We start from the raw sequence: 19,298 nt of genomic DNA, 5'->3' as shown, positions 1-19,298 counted from the left end.
TGCTACAAAAATGAAAGAAAGAAAGAAAGAAAGAAAGAAAGAAAGAAAGAAAGAAAGAAAGAAAGAAAGAAAGAAAGAAAGCTGGATAGCTGTGCTAAACCAGAGCTGAGGAAGCATGGCAGTAGAGCAGCTCTCCCAAGAAATGTCACAAAACACATCAGACATAAACCACCTCCCCAAATCAAATGGTTCCACTTTGAAACAGTTGCAGCGTTGAAGCTTTTGCACCTACGCCACCTTTAACTGCACTAACTAGATCCCCGACCCCCGAGTAAGGGTGGGGAGAAATGGGATGCTGTTGACTCAAACAATGTTGTGTGGATGCCACCCCCAAAATTAGTGCCCTGCACCTCAGAGGCTTTGCAATGACCACCAGGAATGTTTCAGGAAATGAGGAAAAAAACTTATGATAGGAGGGGAAACTATTAAGCAGGGCCGTCTTAAGCGCCCCTGGCGCCGTGGTGCGCCGGATCCCTCCGGCGCCCCCCCACCCCATTTCCCAGTGCGGCGGGCGGGCGGGCAGGCACAGCGCGGTTGCCATGGGCGCAGCTGCGCGGCGGACCGGCTGGCCAGCGGGCGGGCGCAGCTCGCGGCACCCTCGTGGCGGGCCGGCGCCGTGGTGCCCTGCGCCACCCAGCCTGGCCGTAGGGCCGGCCCTGCTATCAAGTTACATCTTCACATGTCTTAACAATCAGACTAAGAGCCAAAGCAACAGAATACAGTTTAAAACAATGATTAAAGGTAAAGGGATCTCTGACCATTAGGTCCAGTCGTGACCGACTCTAGGGTTGTGACGCTCATCTCGCGTTATTGGCCAAGGGAGCCGGCATACAACTTCCAGGTCATGTGGCCAGCATGACTAAGCCGCTTCTGGCAAACCAGAGCAGCACACGGAAACGCTGTTTACCTTCCCGCTGTAGCGGTACCTATTTATCTACTTGCACTTTGACGTGCTTTCAAACTGCTAGGTTGGCAGGAGCTGGGACCAAACAACAGGAGCTCACCCCGTCGTGGGGATTCGAACCGCCGACCTTCTGATCGGCAAGCCCTAGGCTCTGTGGTTTAATTTAACCCACAGCGCCACCTGCGTCCCAGGATTAACAATGATTAATCCTGGCTAAAATTACGGTCAGTCAAGCCAAGTTTTCCTATCTGCAGATTTTATTGGAGAATTATTGTTTATCTTTACTGAAGAATTAGAGCTGAACCTTTACAAAATGATACCTATTTAAAGATTGCATTGAACTTACTGTTTCACACCTGCAGCTCCCCAATTCTCCAAGTAGTTTCCAAGGGCATTTCCAAGGGCAGCTGCTGCAGGGGTGTGTTTGTAATCAGAGTCAACATTGAGAGCATCACTAATCACTTGCCAAGACCCACAACTCACTCGAGGGCCCACTGCCAACCCTTAGAGCCCCCCCCCGGGCCCTCCTGCTGCTGCCACCGCCTGCCTGCCACTGCCTGTACATACCTACCCACCCTCTCCAAGCAAGCCAGGTTTGAGAGGAGCAAGGAAAAAGAAGCGGCAACCTCTCTTCCTCTCTAGAGAGATGTTGCCAATGAGCCTGCAGGGAAGACCTCTAATTCAGGGCCAGCCAAATACATTTTGGCACCAGAGGCAAACCAGAAAATGGCACCACCTCACCTGCCAGGGAATTAGGGGTTGAGTGAAGATCTACATCAGAAACAAGGGGGGGACTGAAGATCTTCTACATCGAGAACATGGAGGGGAATCAAATAAGCCTTATCCAACAGCTGAAGTGGGAATCAAAGGTCACTGCAGTGGGAAAAGGGCCTGCTCTGAATGATGCTGGGGCAGTGGGAAGTGATTCCTTGGAGGCTGAATCTCTTGCCCTGTGGATCTTGCCACATGAAGAAGAAATCCAAGGTGTAAGGAAGGAACCAAGGGATGTTAACTATAAGAACCGTAGGGCACCAGTGGTTAATCTATTTTCACATTTGCTAAGAGAATCGGATACACAACCAGTGCTGTTTTTCTAGAAAAAGAGGTACCAGAGCTCACCATGAACACCTCACTGAGCTCAAATGTCTCCCTTTTCCTTTTCGGTGTTATTTTCATTTGCTCTTAACATTCACTACCCAAACCTTTTAAAAATTAGGGATTCCCCTCTAAAAAATCACAGGAAATTTTAAAGTGCTACCTTAAACTAAAACTAAATCTGCCTTGGTTCATTTTTGTCTGAAAACCTTTTATTTACCCCATGCCTAGTTGCCACACCACACAAGGCAGTGCAGAGCTGACTGTCCAGTAAATAAGTCATGGATGTTAAAGGGCTATTTAATGGAGGTAACATGGAATACACTTGCAGTGAGGACCAACAAAGGAGGGACTCAGTTAACTGGTTTGTTTGTTTGTTTGTTTGTTTGTTGACTCTCTCACGCACACCATACAGTGTTGTCACAGCCTGTGTCATGTATTTACTCCCAGGTTGTTAGGGAATACCTTTGCAGGAGCTGCCTGGTGAGGATTAAGTGAGCAGGTGAATCTTTTATCGTCAGGGAAATGAAGATGGGAAGAACTTCACCTGCTACATTTCTCATAGGCTACTGTTGGAGCTGGCAGGTCCAGCCAACCCATGAGGAAAGGGCAAGGCCACTGCCTCAGGCAGCAGGATTCGGAGGGGCAGCCAATCCCAACATAGATCTTTATTCCTAATAATAACAATTTTTTTATTTGTATGCTCCCCATCTGGCTGGGTTACCCCAGCCACTCTGGGCAGCTCCTATCAGAATATTAAAAACAAAATAAAACATTAAAAACTTCCCTAAACAGGGCTACCTTCAGATGTCTTCTAAAACTCAGATAGTTGTTTATTTCCTTTACATCTGGTGGGAGGGTGTTCCATAGGGCAGGTGCCACTACTGAGAAGGCCCTCTGCCTGGTTCCCCATAATCTCACTTCTCGCAGTGAGGGAACCACCAGAAGACTATCTGTGTCTGAGTTGAACAATGATGCTGGAGGCGCTCCTTCAGGTATACCGGGCCAAAGCTGTTTAGGGCTTTAAAGGTCAGCAGCAACACTTTGAACTGTGCTCAGAAATGTACCAGAAATGTACATCCTTTAAGATTTCTTCCCTTGTTCATAATGTAGATCTTAGAATCATAGAATCACAGAGTTGGAAGAGATCACAAGGGTCATCCAGTCCAACCCCCTGCCAAGCAGGAAACACCATCAAAGCATTCTTGACATATGCCTGTCAAGCCTCTGCTTAAAGGCCTCCAAAGAAAGAGACACCACCACACTCCTTGGTAGCAAATTTCACTGTCGAACAGTTCTTACTGTCAGGAAGTTCTTCCTAATGTTTAGGTGGAATCTTCTTTCTTGTTGTTTGAATCCATTGTTCCATGTCCGCTTCTCTGGAGCAGCAGAAAACAACCTTTCTCCCTCCTCTATATGACATCCTTTTATATATTTGAACATGGCTATCATATCACCCCTTAACCTTCTCTTCTCCAGGCTAAACATACCCAGCTCCCTAAGCCATTCCTCATAAGGCATTGTTTCCAGGCCTTTGACCATTTTGGTTGCCCTCCTCTGGACACGGTCCAGCTTGTCAGTATCCTTCTTGAACTGTGGTGCCCAGAACTGGACACAGTACTCCAGGTGAGGTCTGACCAGAGCAGAATAGAGTGGTACTATTACTTCCCTTGATCTAGATGCTATACTATTGATGCAGCCCAGAATTGCATTGGCTTTTTTAGCTGCTGCATCACACTGTTGACGCATGTCAAGTTTGTGGTCTACCAAGACTCCTAGATCCTTTTCTCATGTACTGCTCTCAAGCCAGGTGTCCCCCATCCTGTATTTGTGCCTTTTATTTTTTTTGCCCAAGTGTAGTACTTTACATTTCTCCCTGTTGAAATTCATCTTGTTTGCTTTGGCCCAGTTCTCTAATCTTTTAAGGTCATTTTGAAGTGTGATCCTGTCCTCTGGGGTATTAGCCACCCCTCCCACTTTGGTGTCATCTGCAAACTTGCTCAGGATGCCCTCAAGCCCATCATCCAAGTCATTGATAAAGATGTTGAACAAGACTGGGCCCAAGACAGAACCCTGTGGCACCCCACTAGTCACTTCTCTCCAGGATGAAGAGGAGCCATTGATGAGCACCCTTTGGGTTCGGTCAGCCAGCCAGTTACAAATCCACTGAATGGTAGCATTGTCTAGACCACATTTTACCAGCTTCTTTACAAGAAGATCATGGGCACTTTGTCAAAGGCCTTGCTGAAATCAAGATATGCTACATCCACAGGGTTCCCTTCATCTACCAAGCTTGTGACTGTGTCAAAAAATGAGATCAGATTAGTCCGACATGACCTATTTTTTAGAAACCCATGCTGACTTTTAGTGATCACAGCGTTCCTTTCTAGGTGCTCACAGACCGTTTGCTTAATGATCTGCTCTAGAATCTTTCCTGGTATTGATGTCAGGCTTTCTGGACCAGGGGTTCCCAACAAAATTTTCTCGAGGACCCCTCATCGAGCCGCTATTGTGACAAGGACCCCCATTAATTCCTAATCCTAAAATTGAAAAGTGAGAGCCAAATTAAGAGTCTTTTTATATTTTATATATATATACGTTTTTTACAGTTCTTCCTCTTCATCTGTAGGCCTTTGTCATTCTAACGAACCACTTTTTAACCAACGGTCCATTTTTAACTACGCGAACTGTAGCTTCCGCGAAAAACAACGCTTTGTTTACAAACACTACTGTTTTGCAAAGAGGCAGCTCGCGCCAGGGAGGAGGGAGGGGAATGGAGAAGACAGGGTACCTGCGCAGTAGCGCACAAATGAAGCTGACGCGCGCAAATCATCTTGGGGAGGTGAGCGTTAGTAGAATGCGCGCGCTGCCTCTTTGCAAAACAGTAGTGTTTGTAAAGCACCACCTAATGGCATACAGCAGAACTACTGCCTCTATCTAATTCTAGTTTTGCGCTAGACTCTGCTCATGCAGGAAGCGGCCAAAACAAAAAAATCTGTTATCATACGAAATATATTTAATATATTTTTTATTCTAATAGCATCTTGCGGACCCCTCTGGCATAGCTTGCGGACCCCTGGGGGTCCCCGGACCACCTGTTGGGAACCACTGTTCTGGACGGTAATTGTTTGGGTCCTCTTTTCCCCCCTTTTGAAAATAGGGACAACATTTGCCCTCCTCCAGTCTGCTGGACTTCGCCTGTTCTCCAGGAATTCTCAAACATTACTGCATTCTGCATCTTCATTCACCCCTTCTTCCCTGGTGGGGGAGGAGGCATTTTGTTGTTCACCTCAGGTGCCAAAATGTCTTGGACTGGCCCTGGGAACTGGTGTTGTGTAACTCCAGAGTTCACCTTTGTCTTGCCCTCACTGATGGTCCTAGATAAGCCACTCTGCCTCAGAATCCCTTGCCACATCTGCAAGATAGCAATACTGACCGGTTCTCCAGGGTTATGAAGTTTCTGTGTTTGTTAAACACTTTGACTATTTGAAAATGTAAAGTGAATACTTATTGCTTAAGGCACAGCAGGCTCAAATGGGAGAAGAAAAGCCTACATTTTTGGTGAAAATCTCTCTGCATTTAAGTGTCAATGAAAATCACTCAATGCAAAATAACAACAACAACCTCCCCATGTGAAACTTGATGAAAATGTATTGAATTTCACCCCCCTCAAAAATTGGCATAGCTGGGTTTATTTTATACCTGTGGAGAAACTAGAACTGCACTGGGTTTTAGCATCTGCATGATTTACTTTAGATTCTTGCATTGCAGGGGGGTGGACGCGATGGCCCCTGGGATCCTTTCCAACTCTATAGTTCTATGATTTACTTGGAGGCTAGACCTGGCCATTTCAGCGGGTCTTAATTCCAAGTATTTTTATAGCTTGCAGACCTCACTTCCGCTGATCCTATTTATAGGTTTGCTCGGAAATGAAGTCATTTTAGTGGGACTTGCGTCCGAGTTAGTGACTCCATGGCGTATCTCAGAATTTGAAGCCGTAAAGTCAGGTCGGCAGTGAGAAGCAGCTGGTTACCCAAGTGGCGGTTGCAACGTTTCTGGTTCCCCGAAGGGAGCATTTTATCTACCGCTCCTTTAAAAGGAGGGGCCGGTAGCTGCGAGCGTACAGAAGTTTTCAGGCGCCCTAATCATGTGGCTCTGAAACAGGAAGTGGTTGTAGAGCTTTGATTCTTAAAAATAGGAGAGCAATGCAATGTTGCATGCTTACTATTTTTTTTACAGGCGGTCCTGACTTAAATCTTAAATAGGGAAGGTACGTTGCAATGAACATTAGCTAAAGCCACGCATTCTCTTTCTGCTCGAATCTGCCTGGTCCTGTCTGCTACTTCCTCGGAAGTAAAGGTCTTTTGTTGGCAGCAGCGCTCGTGTCCAAGCACTCTCCGTGCGTAAAGAAAATTGGTGCCTCGGTGTGCAGCAGATCTTTTGATAACGTCTCTTGGATGTGATTTTCTGCCCGGAAAGTGGCCCATTCGGCAAGGGAGCTCCAAGAGTAAGTGGCACTTTGAACTCGACTGCTTTGGGGCAGAATCAGGGCACGTCTTGCTGCAGGGACAGCGCCATGTTCGGAAGAAGTTTGGAGATCATGTGCTCTCTAGGAGACTCAAGCGCCGCGCGCCTCCTCGGTTGTCATTTTGGAGGCGCGTCTTCCTTTTGCGCTCGGAGTTGCGCATTTCCTTCTCACCACTTCTTATTCAATCATAGGATCACATGAGGTTAATCTAGTAATTTCAACATGCCCCCCCAATCCAATTTGAAACCATACCGGCCCCTGCTAAACAACTTTGCCAATGTGCTAGCAGTTTTATTGCTGCGCCTGCCAGGTCTATGAAAAACAGATGTGGGGATAGATATGCGCTAAGGAAATTCCACGAACAGTTGTTTATCAATAATGGAATTACAACTAGAATGTAATGACCAGCTTTGTGAGTTTTTAGTCGTTATACGTTTTCTCAACCGGGGCAGGGGGGAGGGCAAAAGTTCTGTTACTGTCCTCTAGAGGGCAACGGTGCCACCCTCTGACATCCATGGTGATCTTCCTGGAGCGGCGGGGGGGGGGTTCTTTAATGAGCCCTGACCTTGAGTGCAGGGGTTGCAGCCAAACTTTGTGGACCGATAGGCACATAGTGAAGTTTGAGAAACTGCTATGGGTACCACAAACTGGCTGCTATTGGGGGTTTGTGGCATAACAGAAAATTAGAAGAGGGTCATTTGCTGTTGCTCTTCTCACCCAGACAGCCTGCAACGTCCTGCTGGAACAGGTCTCATCACCATACATGCCTCTTCCTCTCCCCTTCCCATTCACAGATCACAAATTCATGCTCTTGGTCTTTCTCACCTGCCTGCACCTCCTGCACCTCTGTCTCTGACGCAGAGCACACTTCACTAAACTCCCCAGCAAGGAAGTGCCTGCAGTCGGCTCCACATGCTGGTGGCTTATAACCAGTTGAGCATATGGGATTATCCCTGTCGCTTCTCCCTCAGCTAGTAATTCAACACCCCCTTTAAAAAAATAAATATCTGATACCTTCATTTTACATTTGCAAATTGAGTTACTTAATATAATTACCAATAAATGAAAAAGTGATGATGATGAGCACACCAACCAACTCCAAATATTCACAGGCCATGAACTTATTCATTCACAAAGTAGTCCACATGTTCCCCCCCCCCAATAGACTAAGAGTTGATAAAATAGCTGACTTCCATGTTTTGCTGGTGATGTGCATGCTGTGGTTAGCATATATGCAGCTAATACAATGTTTGTGCTCCTCTAACTTCTTATTTCATTGCTCTCTAACAACATGATTTGAGGGTTTGGTTGCACTCCATTTCCTACTTTCATATATATATATATATATATATATATATATATATATATATAAAAGCAATTTATTAAATTTTTCAATTAAACACATTAAACAAAACAAAACATTCAACAACAAACAAAACACACACAATTTTTCTCTTTTTAACATCTATTCATCTATCTCAAATTCCCAGTGCTCTGCCGAGCTTTGACTTCCCTCCCTCCCCTCATCTGGTTTTCTTATCAACTCTTGTCTCGCAGTTCCTTTACTCCTTCTACTTAAAGTCATTTCGTAGGATTTATTTCAATCCTGCAAGTGTCTTTAAACTTCTACAATTCATCTCCATATAGTCCACAAATTTACTCCAGTCTTTTTGGAACTTTGCCTCTCCCTGGTTTCGGATCCTGCTAGTCAGTCTTGCTAATTCCGCATAGTCCATCATTTTTGTCTGCCACTCTCCATTTCCTACTTTCTAATATCTTGGAGACCCCTTTAATCATGTCTGAATTGAGGTGAGGAGGCAGCTGACACCTTCAGGGGTAGATGGGGGCAGCTTGATCCTGAGAACACTCTCCTATCCAATGCTGTAAATATGCTCATTGGTCCTCCTTGTGTGCGAACTCCCTGCAGCAGAGAAAGGCCACAAGTGCCAGTATGAATTTAATCTGGTAAAATTAAATAAAGGGTATGGAAGGCCTCCCTGACATAAACCCAAGCTTCAGTTCAGGCTTGTCTGTGCAAAGTACATCTGTTTGTGCTTCCTTAATATGCAGAATAATTAGCTGATAAAGAGCAGCTGTGGAGAATTAAAAGCCACATAAAAATAATCACTGCCAAAGGCTTGAATAAGAAGATGAGAAACAAGTAAAACAAGATACCGGCCCACCTTACTTTGCTGTTCTGTTTGGATTTGTAACAGAGCTTCTGGAAGGAGCCGCCTTCCTTACTGGCTTCCAGCTCACACTGTTCGGCAGTGGAATTTGCTGCCAAGGAGTGTGGTGGAGTCTCCTTCTTTGGAGGTCTTTAAGCAGAGGCTTGACAGCCATCTGTCAGGAATGCTTTGATGGTGTTTCCTGCTTGGCAGGGGGTTGGACTGGATGGCCCTTGTGGTCTCTTCCAACTCTATGATTCTATGATTCTATGATTCTATGATTCAATCACATGCCTGAAGACTCCCATGTCCTCCCAAGAGTGCACATGTGTTATGTGGGCATGCCATGCATTGGCCTCTATGCCTTTAGGCTTGATTTGTGTGACTACCCTCCCCTCCCCCCACAACACTTTTGAGGGTGAAGAACATTGGCCCAGCATGTTCAAGCATCGTAGCCCAGTGATCCCACCCTGTGGAAATAACAACCCTCAATTGGTTGAGCATATAAACTGGGTGCATGGTGCTAAATAGCATGTCTTCTAGTGCAAACAGTTGTATGATAATGACAGTCTGATCTCCTACTGGTTCAACATCATGTTATCTTCTCAGTGAGATCTCATTATACTCCACACCAATCATGGTTAACTCATTTAAGGATTTCACGTGGAGCCACCTAGACGGTCACAGCAGTTGCACAACACAGCCCTATTGCGACTAAATGCTACACCTCCATTTCTTATTAAACACCACCACTAATCCCTGCTATACATTCAAAATTAGAATATCAGAAGATTTCTGACCTATTTCCCAGGTGCACTAAGTTTGTAAGTGCTGAGGGTTTTTGTGCATAGTTAATACAGTGGTACCTCGGTTTACGAACTTAATCCATTCCAGAAGACTGTTCTTAAACCAAAACCGTTCTTAAACCGAGGCAGGCTTTCCCTAATGAGGCCTCCTGTCGCCGTTCTTAGACCGAGGTAAAGGTCTCAAACTAGGACACTCTTTCCGGTTTTGCGGAGTTCATAAACCAAATAGTTCGCAAACCAGACTGTTCTTAAACCGAGGTACTACTGTATTTAGTCCCCAGTTCAAATCTCATATCTGGCATGAATTTACAGGTGATCTTTGGAAGCCATTACTCTTTAGCCTCAGCACTATGAGTCGAGCTTTCAGTTTCAGGTGCAGTGCATGGGGACCACTCTGGACAGTCCTGGACCAGCTGAGTGGCGCCACATACAAATCCATTTGTTTGGGCATTTGGTTGGCAGCATTCCCCTATGAAGCGCAGCAAGGAGTCCCAGTGCTGTGGCACTTTCAAGTGTGAGTTGTGTGGATTAACTGCTCCGTACAGCTACTACGGACAGAAACCCCAAAATGCTGCCTCCGTTACGTAAGTACATCTATTATCACTTACTCCCTGTGCTGTCCACCAATGATAGTATCTCCACTATGGAAAGCAGCTCCTTTGAATGATAAATGCCATGTAGCTGAGGGCCAGTGGCTAGCCCAGAGATCGGAATTTTGGCCACCTGATCTGTGTTTGCAGTGATTTGTAGGGCAGCCATGATTTTCCTACATCTATATGAAGTTGGGAAAAGTAACAGTTTATGTGTGTAAGCACCTCCCCACACCTGTGTCTTGTGAAAACTGGGTCTGCACCTGCACAGAGAAAGGGAGACCCAGTCATGCGTTTTTTGCCGAATGTGTAGCTAGGACCAAAACATTTGAGGAGTCTTGCTTTCAAAAAGGTACAAAGAGCCTTGTGACACCTTCAAGATGAACTGATGCCGGGCCTCTTCCCACATAAAGTATGAATGTAGCAAACAGGCACCCAAGAACGACTGATTCTTATAAGTTCACTTCTCAAGAGATCCAGAAATTAGCCTTGGTGAGGGTCTCAAGAATTCTCTGCTAGAAATCTTGAGCTCTGCTCACGGTTTCCTGAGAACTGGGAATGAAAGTTCCGGAATGTGACCTATAGCTATGGCCTTACTGTAGTGGTGCCCTCCAGATGTTTTCAGCTACAACTTCCAGTGGCCACAGTCAGCATTGGCCATGCTGGCCTGTGCTGAAGGGAGTTGTCGTCAAAACATCTGGAGGGCACCAGCTTGCAGCATCCTGCATTATGGATTCACGAATGGCTTGCTAATAAGACACAGAAAACTGCTGCCACCTAACATAGGACACAGTTTAATTGAGAGCTTGATATTTAATGGGGACCATGTTTCTATCCCTTACTTTTTGCAGGGAGAAGGACCATTGTCAATTCACCGGTCAGTGATAAACAAAACTGTTCCTTTACCTCACAGTGACCCTTCACTGTTTTTCAGGGGCATTCAAGAGTCCCCTAGTTTCATGATGAGGAAATCTATTTTGGTCCCTGGAGCATTCAGCATCTGGTGTCTGCCAAAGGCAGGCCGGGTTGGGGCCAGGAGCAAGTTGTTCTGTGCCCTTTCGGAGTGTAAGAATTGTCCTTTGGAAACACCAGCTTAATTCCAGAGAGGGCACAAAAGGGTTGCCCTCTCTGGCAGATCCCTTCTCTTGTTTTACACCTCAGCTGCTCACTCCTATTTGCCTGTGTCTTGGCTCATGCATGGGAGCTGGCCGCTGAAGGCTGTCAAGAAAGCAACTCCTGACACCCCCACGGTTGCGATTCTTGCTGGGATGGGGCGTGGCGCTCTAGAGGCTTTGCCTTTGTCTTGGGAAAGTCAGCTGAAGTGGGGAGCTTAGGGAAGGATTCAGCTAAAGCCTCCATTCCTGTTACTTTTGAGGGAGGTCTGGTATGCTGTTTCCCACAGGGGTGAATGGATATCATGCCTCTCCTCTGAAAATGGCTTTAGCTCAGTACAAATGTAGTCCCTGTTGAATATTAGCCACTGACCTGGTCCTTAAGATTGGATATGGGAATGTGAGTTGCTCCTTGCCAGTGCTATCTCTTTAAAATGTGGAATGGTTCTTTCCCAGCCTCCTGGAGGAATGCTATGTCATGAAGGATCCATTCACCTCTGACAAGGACAAATTCCTTATACTTGGATCTCAGTGCAGTTTGTGTTGCAAGCATGTGTGTGTTGGCACAGTAAGTAGCACGTGACGCCTCTTGCATTTATATCTCTGATGTTCGTTTCATAGGCAGTGACCTAGAGGCTGAAAATCAAGCCAAGTGGAACATAACCTTTTTTCCACCCTTGCTTTGCCATTACCTTTTATATACTACTGCAAAATGTTGTTGTTGTTGTTGTTTAGTCGTTTAGTTGTGTCCGACTCTTCGTGACCCCATGGACCAGAGCACGCCAGGCACTCCTGTCTTCCACTGCCTCCCGCAGTTTGGTCAAACTCATGTTCGTAGCTTCGAGAACACTGTCCAACCATCTCGTCCTCTGTCATCCCCTTCTCCTAGTGCCCTCCATCTTTCCCAACATCAGGGTCTTTTCCAGGGAGTCTTCTCTTCTCATGAGGTGGCCAAAGTATTGGAGCCTCAGCTTCAGGATCTGTCCTTCCAGTGAGCACTCAGGGCTGATTTCCTTCAGAATGGGATAGGTTTGATCTTCTTGCAGTCCATGGGACTCTCAAGAGTCTCCTCCAGCACCATAATTCAAAAGCATCAATTCTTCAGCGATCAGCCTTCTTTATGGTCCAGCTCTCACTTCCATACATCACTACTGGGAAAACCATAGCTTTAACTATACGGACCTTTGTAGGCAAGGTGATGTCTCTGCTTTTTAAGATGCTGTCTAGGTTTGTCATTGCTTTTCTCCCAAGAAGCAGGCGTCTTTTAATTTCGGGACTGCTGTCACCATCTGCAGTGATCAAGGAGCCCAAGAAAGTAAAATCTCTCACTGCCTCCATTTCTTCCCCTTCTATTTGCCAGGAGGTGATGGGACCAGTGGCCATGATCTTGGTTTTTTTGATGTTGAGCTTCAGAACATATTTTGTGCTCTCCTCTTTCACCCTCATTAAAAGGTTCTTTAATTCCTCCTCACTTTCTGCCATCAAGGTTGTGTCATCTGCATATCTGAGGTTGTTGATATTTCTTCCGGCAATCTTAATTCCGGCTTGGGATTCATCTAGTCCAGCCTTTCGCATGATGAATTCTGCATATAAGTTAAATAAGCAGGGAGACAATATACAACCTTGTCGTACTCCTTTCCCAATTTTGAAACAGTTCCATAATTCAGTTTTTTTAATCGCCCTCTGAAGGATCAACACCTTAAGTGCTCCTTTTCTCAGGCTTATCTGCCAAGCTCAACAGAAAGTCTTCACCAGCAGGTGAACAATTGGCCATCTCGTACTTGCTCTTCAGCTGCTTGAATGTTCATAAATATGCTATGGAACCACAACAACTTAACTACTGGGTGGGTGTGTTTGTCATCTCAGGGCAGTCGGTGCCAGTCACACTGCTCAGTGTGAGCCTGTTATTTACATTGCTAACCGTAGCAACATACCCTATCTAATGCCTGGATTATTTGACCATGAAGGGAATACTTATACTGAAAATGAATATTGGTTTTATACCATTTTCATTTTTGTGACTTCCTCCATAGAATCCTAAAAATTGGATTTTGCCGAAGCATTGAGAATGTCCCTTGAGGAGTCCCTCGCACTTCTCCCCTATGCTGTGTTTCTAGAGTTTTGGGGGGCCACAAGAATTCTGCCATTTATTTTCATTTGCACATTTCCTTTTTGCAGACTGTTTCTTAGCTTTTGAGCTTTGTTTGGCTTCTTCTGTAATGAAGATCTGTGGGTTGCTTTGGTGTTGCAAGCTTCTCTGGATGTTATCTCCTACAGCCAAAGGCTTTATGCGTTGTGTCATGACAGGCAGCCCTTACTTGAAGTAGCTGTGGATATAAGGAACCATTATGAGGCGATACAGGAAAAACAGATTTTCCCAAGTTGTGCAACTTGAGGAACTGTTTCATCACATCTGCTACACGCTAAATATTTCCCTTCCAACTGTAAGATTCTCTGAAAAACATAATTCATAACCCATTTCCCCCCGCTCCCAGTCCTCTGAAATGATATTGAACTAAGGATTCTAGATTTGTTCAAAGCAAGTTTTGGCTTCCTCCTGGAACAGATCTTACACCCTTCATTGGCCTATAGCAAAATATATTTATTTCATAGAATCATAAGAGTTGGAAGAGACCACAAGCAGGAAACACCATCAAAGCATTCTTGACATATGGCTGTCAAGCCTCTGCTTAAAGACCTCCAAAAAAGGAGACTCCACCACACTCCTTGGTAGCAAATTCCACTGCCAAACAGCTCTTACTGTCAGGCGGTTCTCCCTAATGTTTAGGTGGAATCTTCTTTCTTGTAGTTTGAATCCATTGCTCTGTGTCTGCTTCTCTGGAGCAGCAGAAAACAACCTTTCTCCCTCCTCTCTATGACATCCTTTTATATATTTGAACATGGCTATCATATCACCCCTTAACCTTCTCTTCTCCAGGCTAAACATACCCAGCTCCCTAAGCCGTTCCTCATAAGGCATTGTTTCCAGGCCTTTGACCATTTTGGTTTACCTCCTCTGGACACATTCCAACTTGTCAGTATCCTTCTTGAACTGTGGTGCCCAGAACCACTGGTGGAGTACAAGCCACCCCAGATGGCAAGACTGGCTGTTAAATTTTAAGAAGTGGCTGTATCTGTATGTATCTTAATTCCTGAGCACAAGGGGGGTTCCAGAGCAGGAGGCGCCCCTGAAGCAGTTGAGCAGGCATCCCCCAGTCCTCCTTTCTTTGAGTTTCCTTAACTCCGCTTCAGGTGCCACTGAAAGCTAAGAAATGAGTTAGTCACCACTATGGCTCATTAAAAGCACTTGGACTAGCCTTTTGGCTGGATTGGGGCCATACACAAGAGTAGATGTAATGTGTTAGTTTGGTGAGTTTAGGAATTTCTCTGTTCTTTTTCAGGACTGTAGCCTTTTCTACGCAAAAAGATTCTGCCTCCCCTGTCTAAAGTTACACCTAAATGAGTTTCCGGCGGAAATAAGGCAAGATTTGGAAAAGAAAACTCAACACCAATCTTCAAAAAAGGGAGATTCCAAGACTTCGAAGAAAAACTAGGTTGTTTTTGACCCAAGTGTGTGTTTTTTTGTAACAAATATAAAGCTGTGTCTGATAAATCTCTTCTAGAACAGTTTTTATAAGATAGTTCAGTTGGAGGATTTAATTTTTGCACCGAAGCTGCAATGCCTGGTGCCCACCTGGTGTTTTGGACTAGAGCATCCATCAGCCCCAGGCAGCCATGGCAGAAAGTCCCGGGGAACAAAGTGAAGCGTACTTCTGACTAAACAATAGGCATGCACTGCAAGTAAGGAAACAAGCCAGAGCAATATCAGACAGAGCTGTTTTCCTGTTTAGACTTGTTGATTGATTGAAGAGGAAAGTTTTATCATCAAATTAGAAGAATAAGGAACAGTGGTTACCATACATATAACTAATGAGCATTTATGACTGCTCTATCACCTCTCAGCATATTTTATTAAAAACTGACCACCTGGGGGCAATGAAGGGTCATCACGACTTTCAGCAAACTGGGGGTCACTAGTTACAGAAAAACAACAAAAGCCTTGCAGAACACTCCAACTTCTCTGTGCCATCACCATATTTTAACTGTACGTCAGAATTTTTCCAGCTGCTAAAATCTTATAATTGTGCAGGGGATTTTATCAGTAGTTAAATCCTCCAGCTGAACAATAAAAATTGTGTTGGTTAAAGGCAGTTCATTTGCTACCCCTTTCTGTCAACCATTGTCACAGCAAGTAGCTAATAGGCATGCTGGAGAAGGGCTGGTTAAAAACATAAGAAATAAAACTACCAAGATCCTGCCTCATTCAGTGTAGTTCAGGTAGAGGAACGATTCAGCAGACCATATATATCTATCAGCCGATGACTAATGGAAGCCTGCATTGAAATAACTACACTTACAGGACCAAGCCCATTCCCAAGGCTCTGTAGAAGCTGCAGTTGCACAGGAACTCCCATAAAGTACAGAACAGGATACAGGGCACACCACCCTTCATTTTGCTTGCTATGTTAAAAGGGGGACTTCATCCTCTTTCAGTTGCAAATACAGACCTGCAATTGTAGACATTGCTTCTGAAAGTTGAAAAGCTGGGAAGTGAAGCAAAGGAAGAGTCCCAGTGATTTGGGAGGGGCCTTTGCTCTTCTCCACAACTGACAAAACCAGAATTATGCAAGACAGGAGAAAATGAATAGTAACGTTAGGGGGAAGCGAAGCCATGCAAATTATGTGGACTGCAGAAGTCTGCTTGTGTTGGAGCTGTATTATAATAAGCATTGCATGACCAGCCTTATCTCTCTTTAGCACATAGCCCTGCTTCTATCCAAACATATCAACAGACAATAGCTTGAATGACCTTCCTATCTGTCTATCTTGAACATCTTGGCTATTGGCTATTATACTACATTTTAAGGGCATTTCATAGATAAATTTTGCATAGGTTCTATGAGCACCACATAGGGGTTTCATGCTATAAATGTTTTGCTGAGAAATTGCAAATGGGTCATTGATAACAGGAGTTGTTGCTTTTACACTTACCCCAGAAAAGAAAACACAAAATTAAATGGGGGAAATGTGGGCTAGCATTTTGATTACCGCGATGTCATATGGATGCAGCAAAAAACCTTGTGTTTGAGAGCACAGATCCCACAACACAAACATACCTGGAGGCATCCTAAAGGCTCAATCCTAAAAATAAAATAAAAAACACTGGGAGGTGAACCCTCTTGAAAACAGAGGGACATATCTCTAATGTGCATTAAATTTTGCTACCATGTTTAAATGTCACCACCAGAGGGTAGCAAATAAGTCATGATATTGTAGGATTGTTTTTTAAAAAAAATGCATGCTATATTTACAATTGGATAACAACAACCCTGAATGTTATTTTAGCAAAGTGTAACTTTCAGGGGTTGACTTGGTAAATGTTGACTTTCAGACTATGTCCCAATCCCAAGACTGAATAACTTGCTTAGCGTCAAGCATTACAAGCTTTCTTTAACAAGCACATGTTTTACTACCATCTTCAGAAGTCTCAAATGAATTGGGGGAATAATGAGCAAAGGGATCAAACATCCTAAATTAGGCTACCAAGAAAGATCAAATACAAAATCCCAAGAATACATCTACAGTCATACCTCGGTTTAAGTACGCTTCAAGTATGAGTGTAATTGGTTCCAGAAGTCCGTACTTAACCTGAAGCGTACATAACCTGAAGCGAACTTTCCGGAAGTCTGTTCGCTTCAGGTTAAGTACACTTCAGTTTGAGTACTCCACGGACCATCTGGAATGGATTAATCCACTTTCCATTACTTTCAATGGAAAAGTTCGCTTCAGGTTAAGTACGCTTCAGGTTAAGTACAGACTTCCGGAACCAATTGTGTTTGTAAACCGAGGTACCACTGTAATGGTAAAGGAAACTTTAAAAATAATAATAATGCAAGACTATTGGATTTTACAGAGAAAATAAATTCTCTTTGATATCTCCTGTTCACATCAGTGGGAATTCTGCAGGAAATTTTCAATATTGTGGCCTGTCATCTTAGTGCAAAATTTGCTGAACACACAGCATGTCTTCTATATAATGGAGCCACAAATTCTAGTCACACAAAAGTTCAGCAGCCTATGTGACAAGTACTGTCTAAGCCTTAAACTTTGAGCAGTAGCATATGATGGGAATACAGTGGTACCCCGCAAGACGAACGCCTGGCGCAACAAAATTTTTTTTGGAAGAATCGCAAAACAAAGTCATCTATAGCTGTGCTTTACAAGACGAAGCAGCCTTGTGAGAGGAAGGGAAGCTGCCGCCGCTTACCTTTAGGACTCCGCTGGTGACATCCACGGCTGCCGCTTCTGCCTCCTGCGGTGGCGCGGCGCTCATGGCTGCCTCTGCGGCTCCGGCCTTGCCCTCCTCGGCGGCCATGGTGGCCTCCGCGGCTCCTCCCCAGAGGGCTGGCGGGATCCGGCAGGAGCAGCAGTGAGGCTCGCCAGGCGGCCCTTGGCAGGAACAGCGTCGGCACGTGAAGGAGTAGAGGCTGAGGCGGGAGGAGACCCCTAGCCCTCCTCCTGCTTCCCCCTCCCCAGAGCCTTAAAGACTTCCGGCCGTGGTGGGTGAGTCGGAGCCTTTTGGAGAGGGGCTTCTTTTTTGCCCATAGGAACACATTAAATTTCAATGCATTCCTGTGGGAAACCGCACTTCGCTAGACAAAATTATCGCAACACGAAACGACTCATGGAACAAATTAATTTCGTCTTGTGAGGTACCACTGTATGCATTTTACAGTAAATGGTGCAATTTAAGTGATTTCTGCTATAGATTTAATCTTTGTACTACAAGCAAGTAAAGTGGAACTTACAACAAAACATCATAGTATGAAGTGCTCCATTTCAGGATACTTCTCTCTATTCCTCCACCTCTGTTTTCCATTCCCCTCCTCCAACATTCAGCCAATATTGCATGCACACCAAACACTTCAAGTCTTCAGTGTGGTGGCTTTTGTTCCTAAACATTTCGTACTTTTGCAACCATGCTGGTCCCTCCCTGCCCCTAAAACATTATCTTCTTGTGTGCAGCTGGTGACATTTTGACTTCAGAGTCCAGTGATCATCTCTTTAACATCAGAAATAGAGGAAATAATAGTGATCGAGCACCTATTGCATGCATCAAAGGATGCTTCCACACAAGGCGTTTAAGGGAGAACAGCCATGCCCTGTTCACTTAGAATCATAGAGTTGGAAGAGACCACAAGGGCCATCCAGTCCAACCCCTTGCCTAGCAGGAAACACCATCAAAGCATTCCCATAGGATCATAGAATCAACTTAGCATCACCCATCCTGTTTCCCAATGCTGCGTCTGTCTTTGAGAAATGTAGAAGAGGAGCGCCCTCAGCTCTACTTGTAATTTCAAGCTTTAAGAGGTGTGGTTTGGATGTGAGCAGGTGACCCTTTCACAGCTCACCACACATTCAATATAACCTTTGTGGCCAGCAGCATTTTATCACCTTTAATTTTAAAAGCTGCTCTTTCATGTAGCACTATAGTGCTTTGCTATATTAAAAAAATTCTGCAACCTGCCTTTTTACACCTGTCTTGCCCCACCCTCCAGCCCTCGGGGTCTTCATGGGGGAGCTGTTTCTCCCCTCATCATTCTTCCTCTGGAGAGACACTTTGCCATTGAGGGGGGGGGCTGGTTTTCCCTGTGCTACCCCACCTTCAGCCTGAGGAACCTTCAGAAGGGAGTTGCTGCCCCAGGCATTATTTGCAAGAGTATTTTAATGCACTGAAAGTTGATGAGTCATGGGGGTTTGGAGTGTGCATGAACTTAACGCTGCTTAATTTATTTTTTGGCTGCTATTGTTATGAATACTGTTTTATGACTCATAAATGTAGTATTGATTTGTTAATCATATATGAGTTAAATAATTATAAAGATTTTCTAGTTTTACAAAAGAACATGTGTTGTCTCTTTTTTCCAAATTGTAGAACCTTCTTTACTTTTGATGTGAGAATGTGTTGTTTAGAATACAGTTGGGGAAGGAGAAAGGGGGGAGAGGTGGGGGAGAAGGAGGTGGGGTGGTAACA

At 44.8% G+C, this 19,298-nt stretch overlaps 1 protein-coding gene across 1 annotated transcript; it reads left to right on the top strand.

Moving 5' to 3' along the window:
* The first annotated feature begins 6,174 nt into the window (after window positions 1-6,174).
* Window positions 6,175-15,414, top strand: CDPF1 (cysteine rich DPF motif domain containing 1). The gene is made up of 4 exons (XM_035138344.3): window positions 6,175-6,506; window positions 9,869-10,085; window positions 11,660-11,771; window positions 14,605-15,414. The coding sequence occupies exons 2-4, from the start codon at window positions 9,973-9,975 to the stop codon at window positions 14,755-14,757; spliced, it is 378 nt and encodes a 125-aa protein (XP_034994235.1). The 5' UTR covers window positions 6,175-6,506; window positions 9,869-9,972; the 3' UTR covers window positions 14,758-15,414.
* The last annotated feature ends 3,884 nt before the right edge of the window (window positions 15,415-19,298 follow it).

The sequence above is a fragment of the Zootoca vivipara genome, chromosome 5 (genome assembly GCF_965207765.1).
Source record: "Zootoca vivipara chromosome 5, rZooViv2.hap1.1, whole genome shotgun sequence".
In the NCBI taxonomy this organism is placed as follows: domain Eukaryota; kingdom Metazoa; phylum Chordata; class Lepidosauria; order Squamata; family Lacertidae; genus Zootoca; species Zootoca vivipara.
The sequence above is the reverse complement of the archived record's forward strand: the minus strand, read 5'-3'. Positions and strand labels throughout refer to the sequence as shown.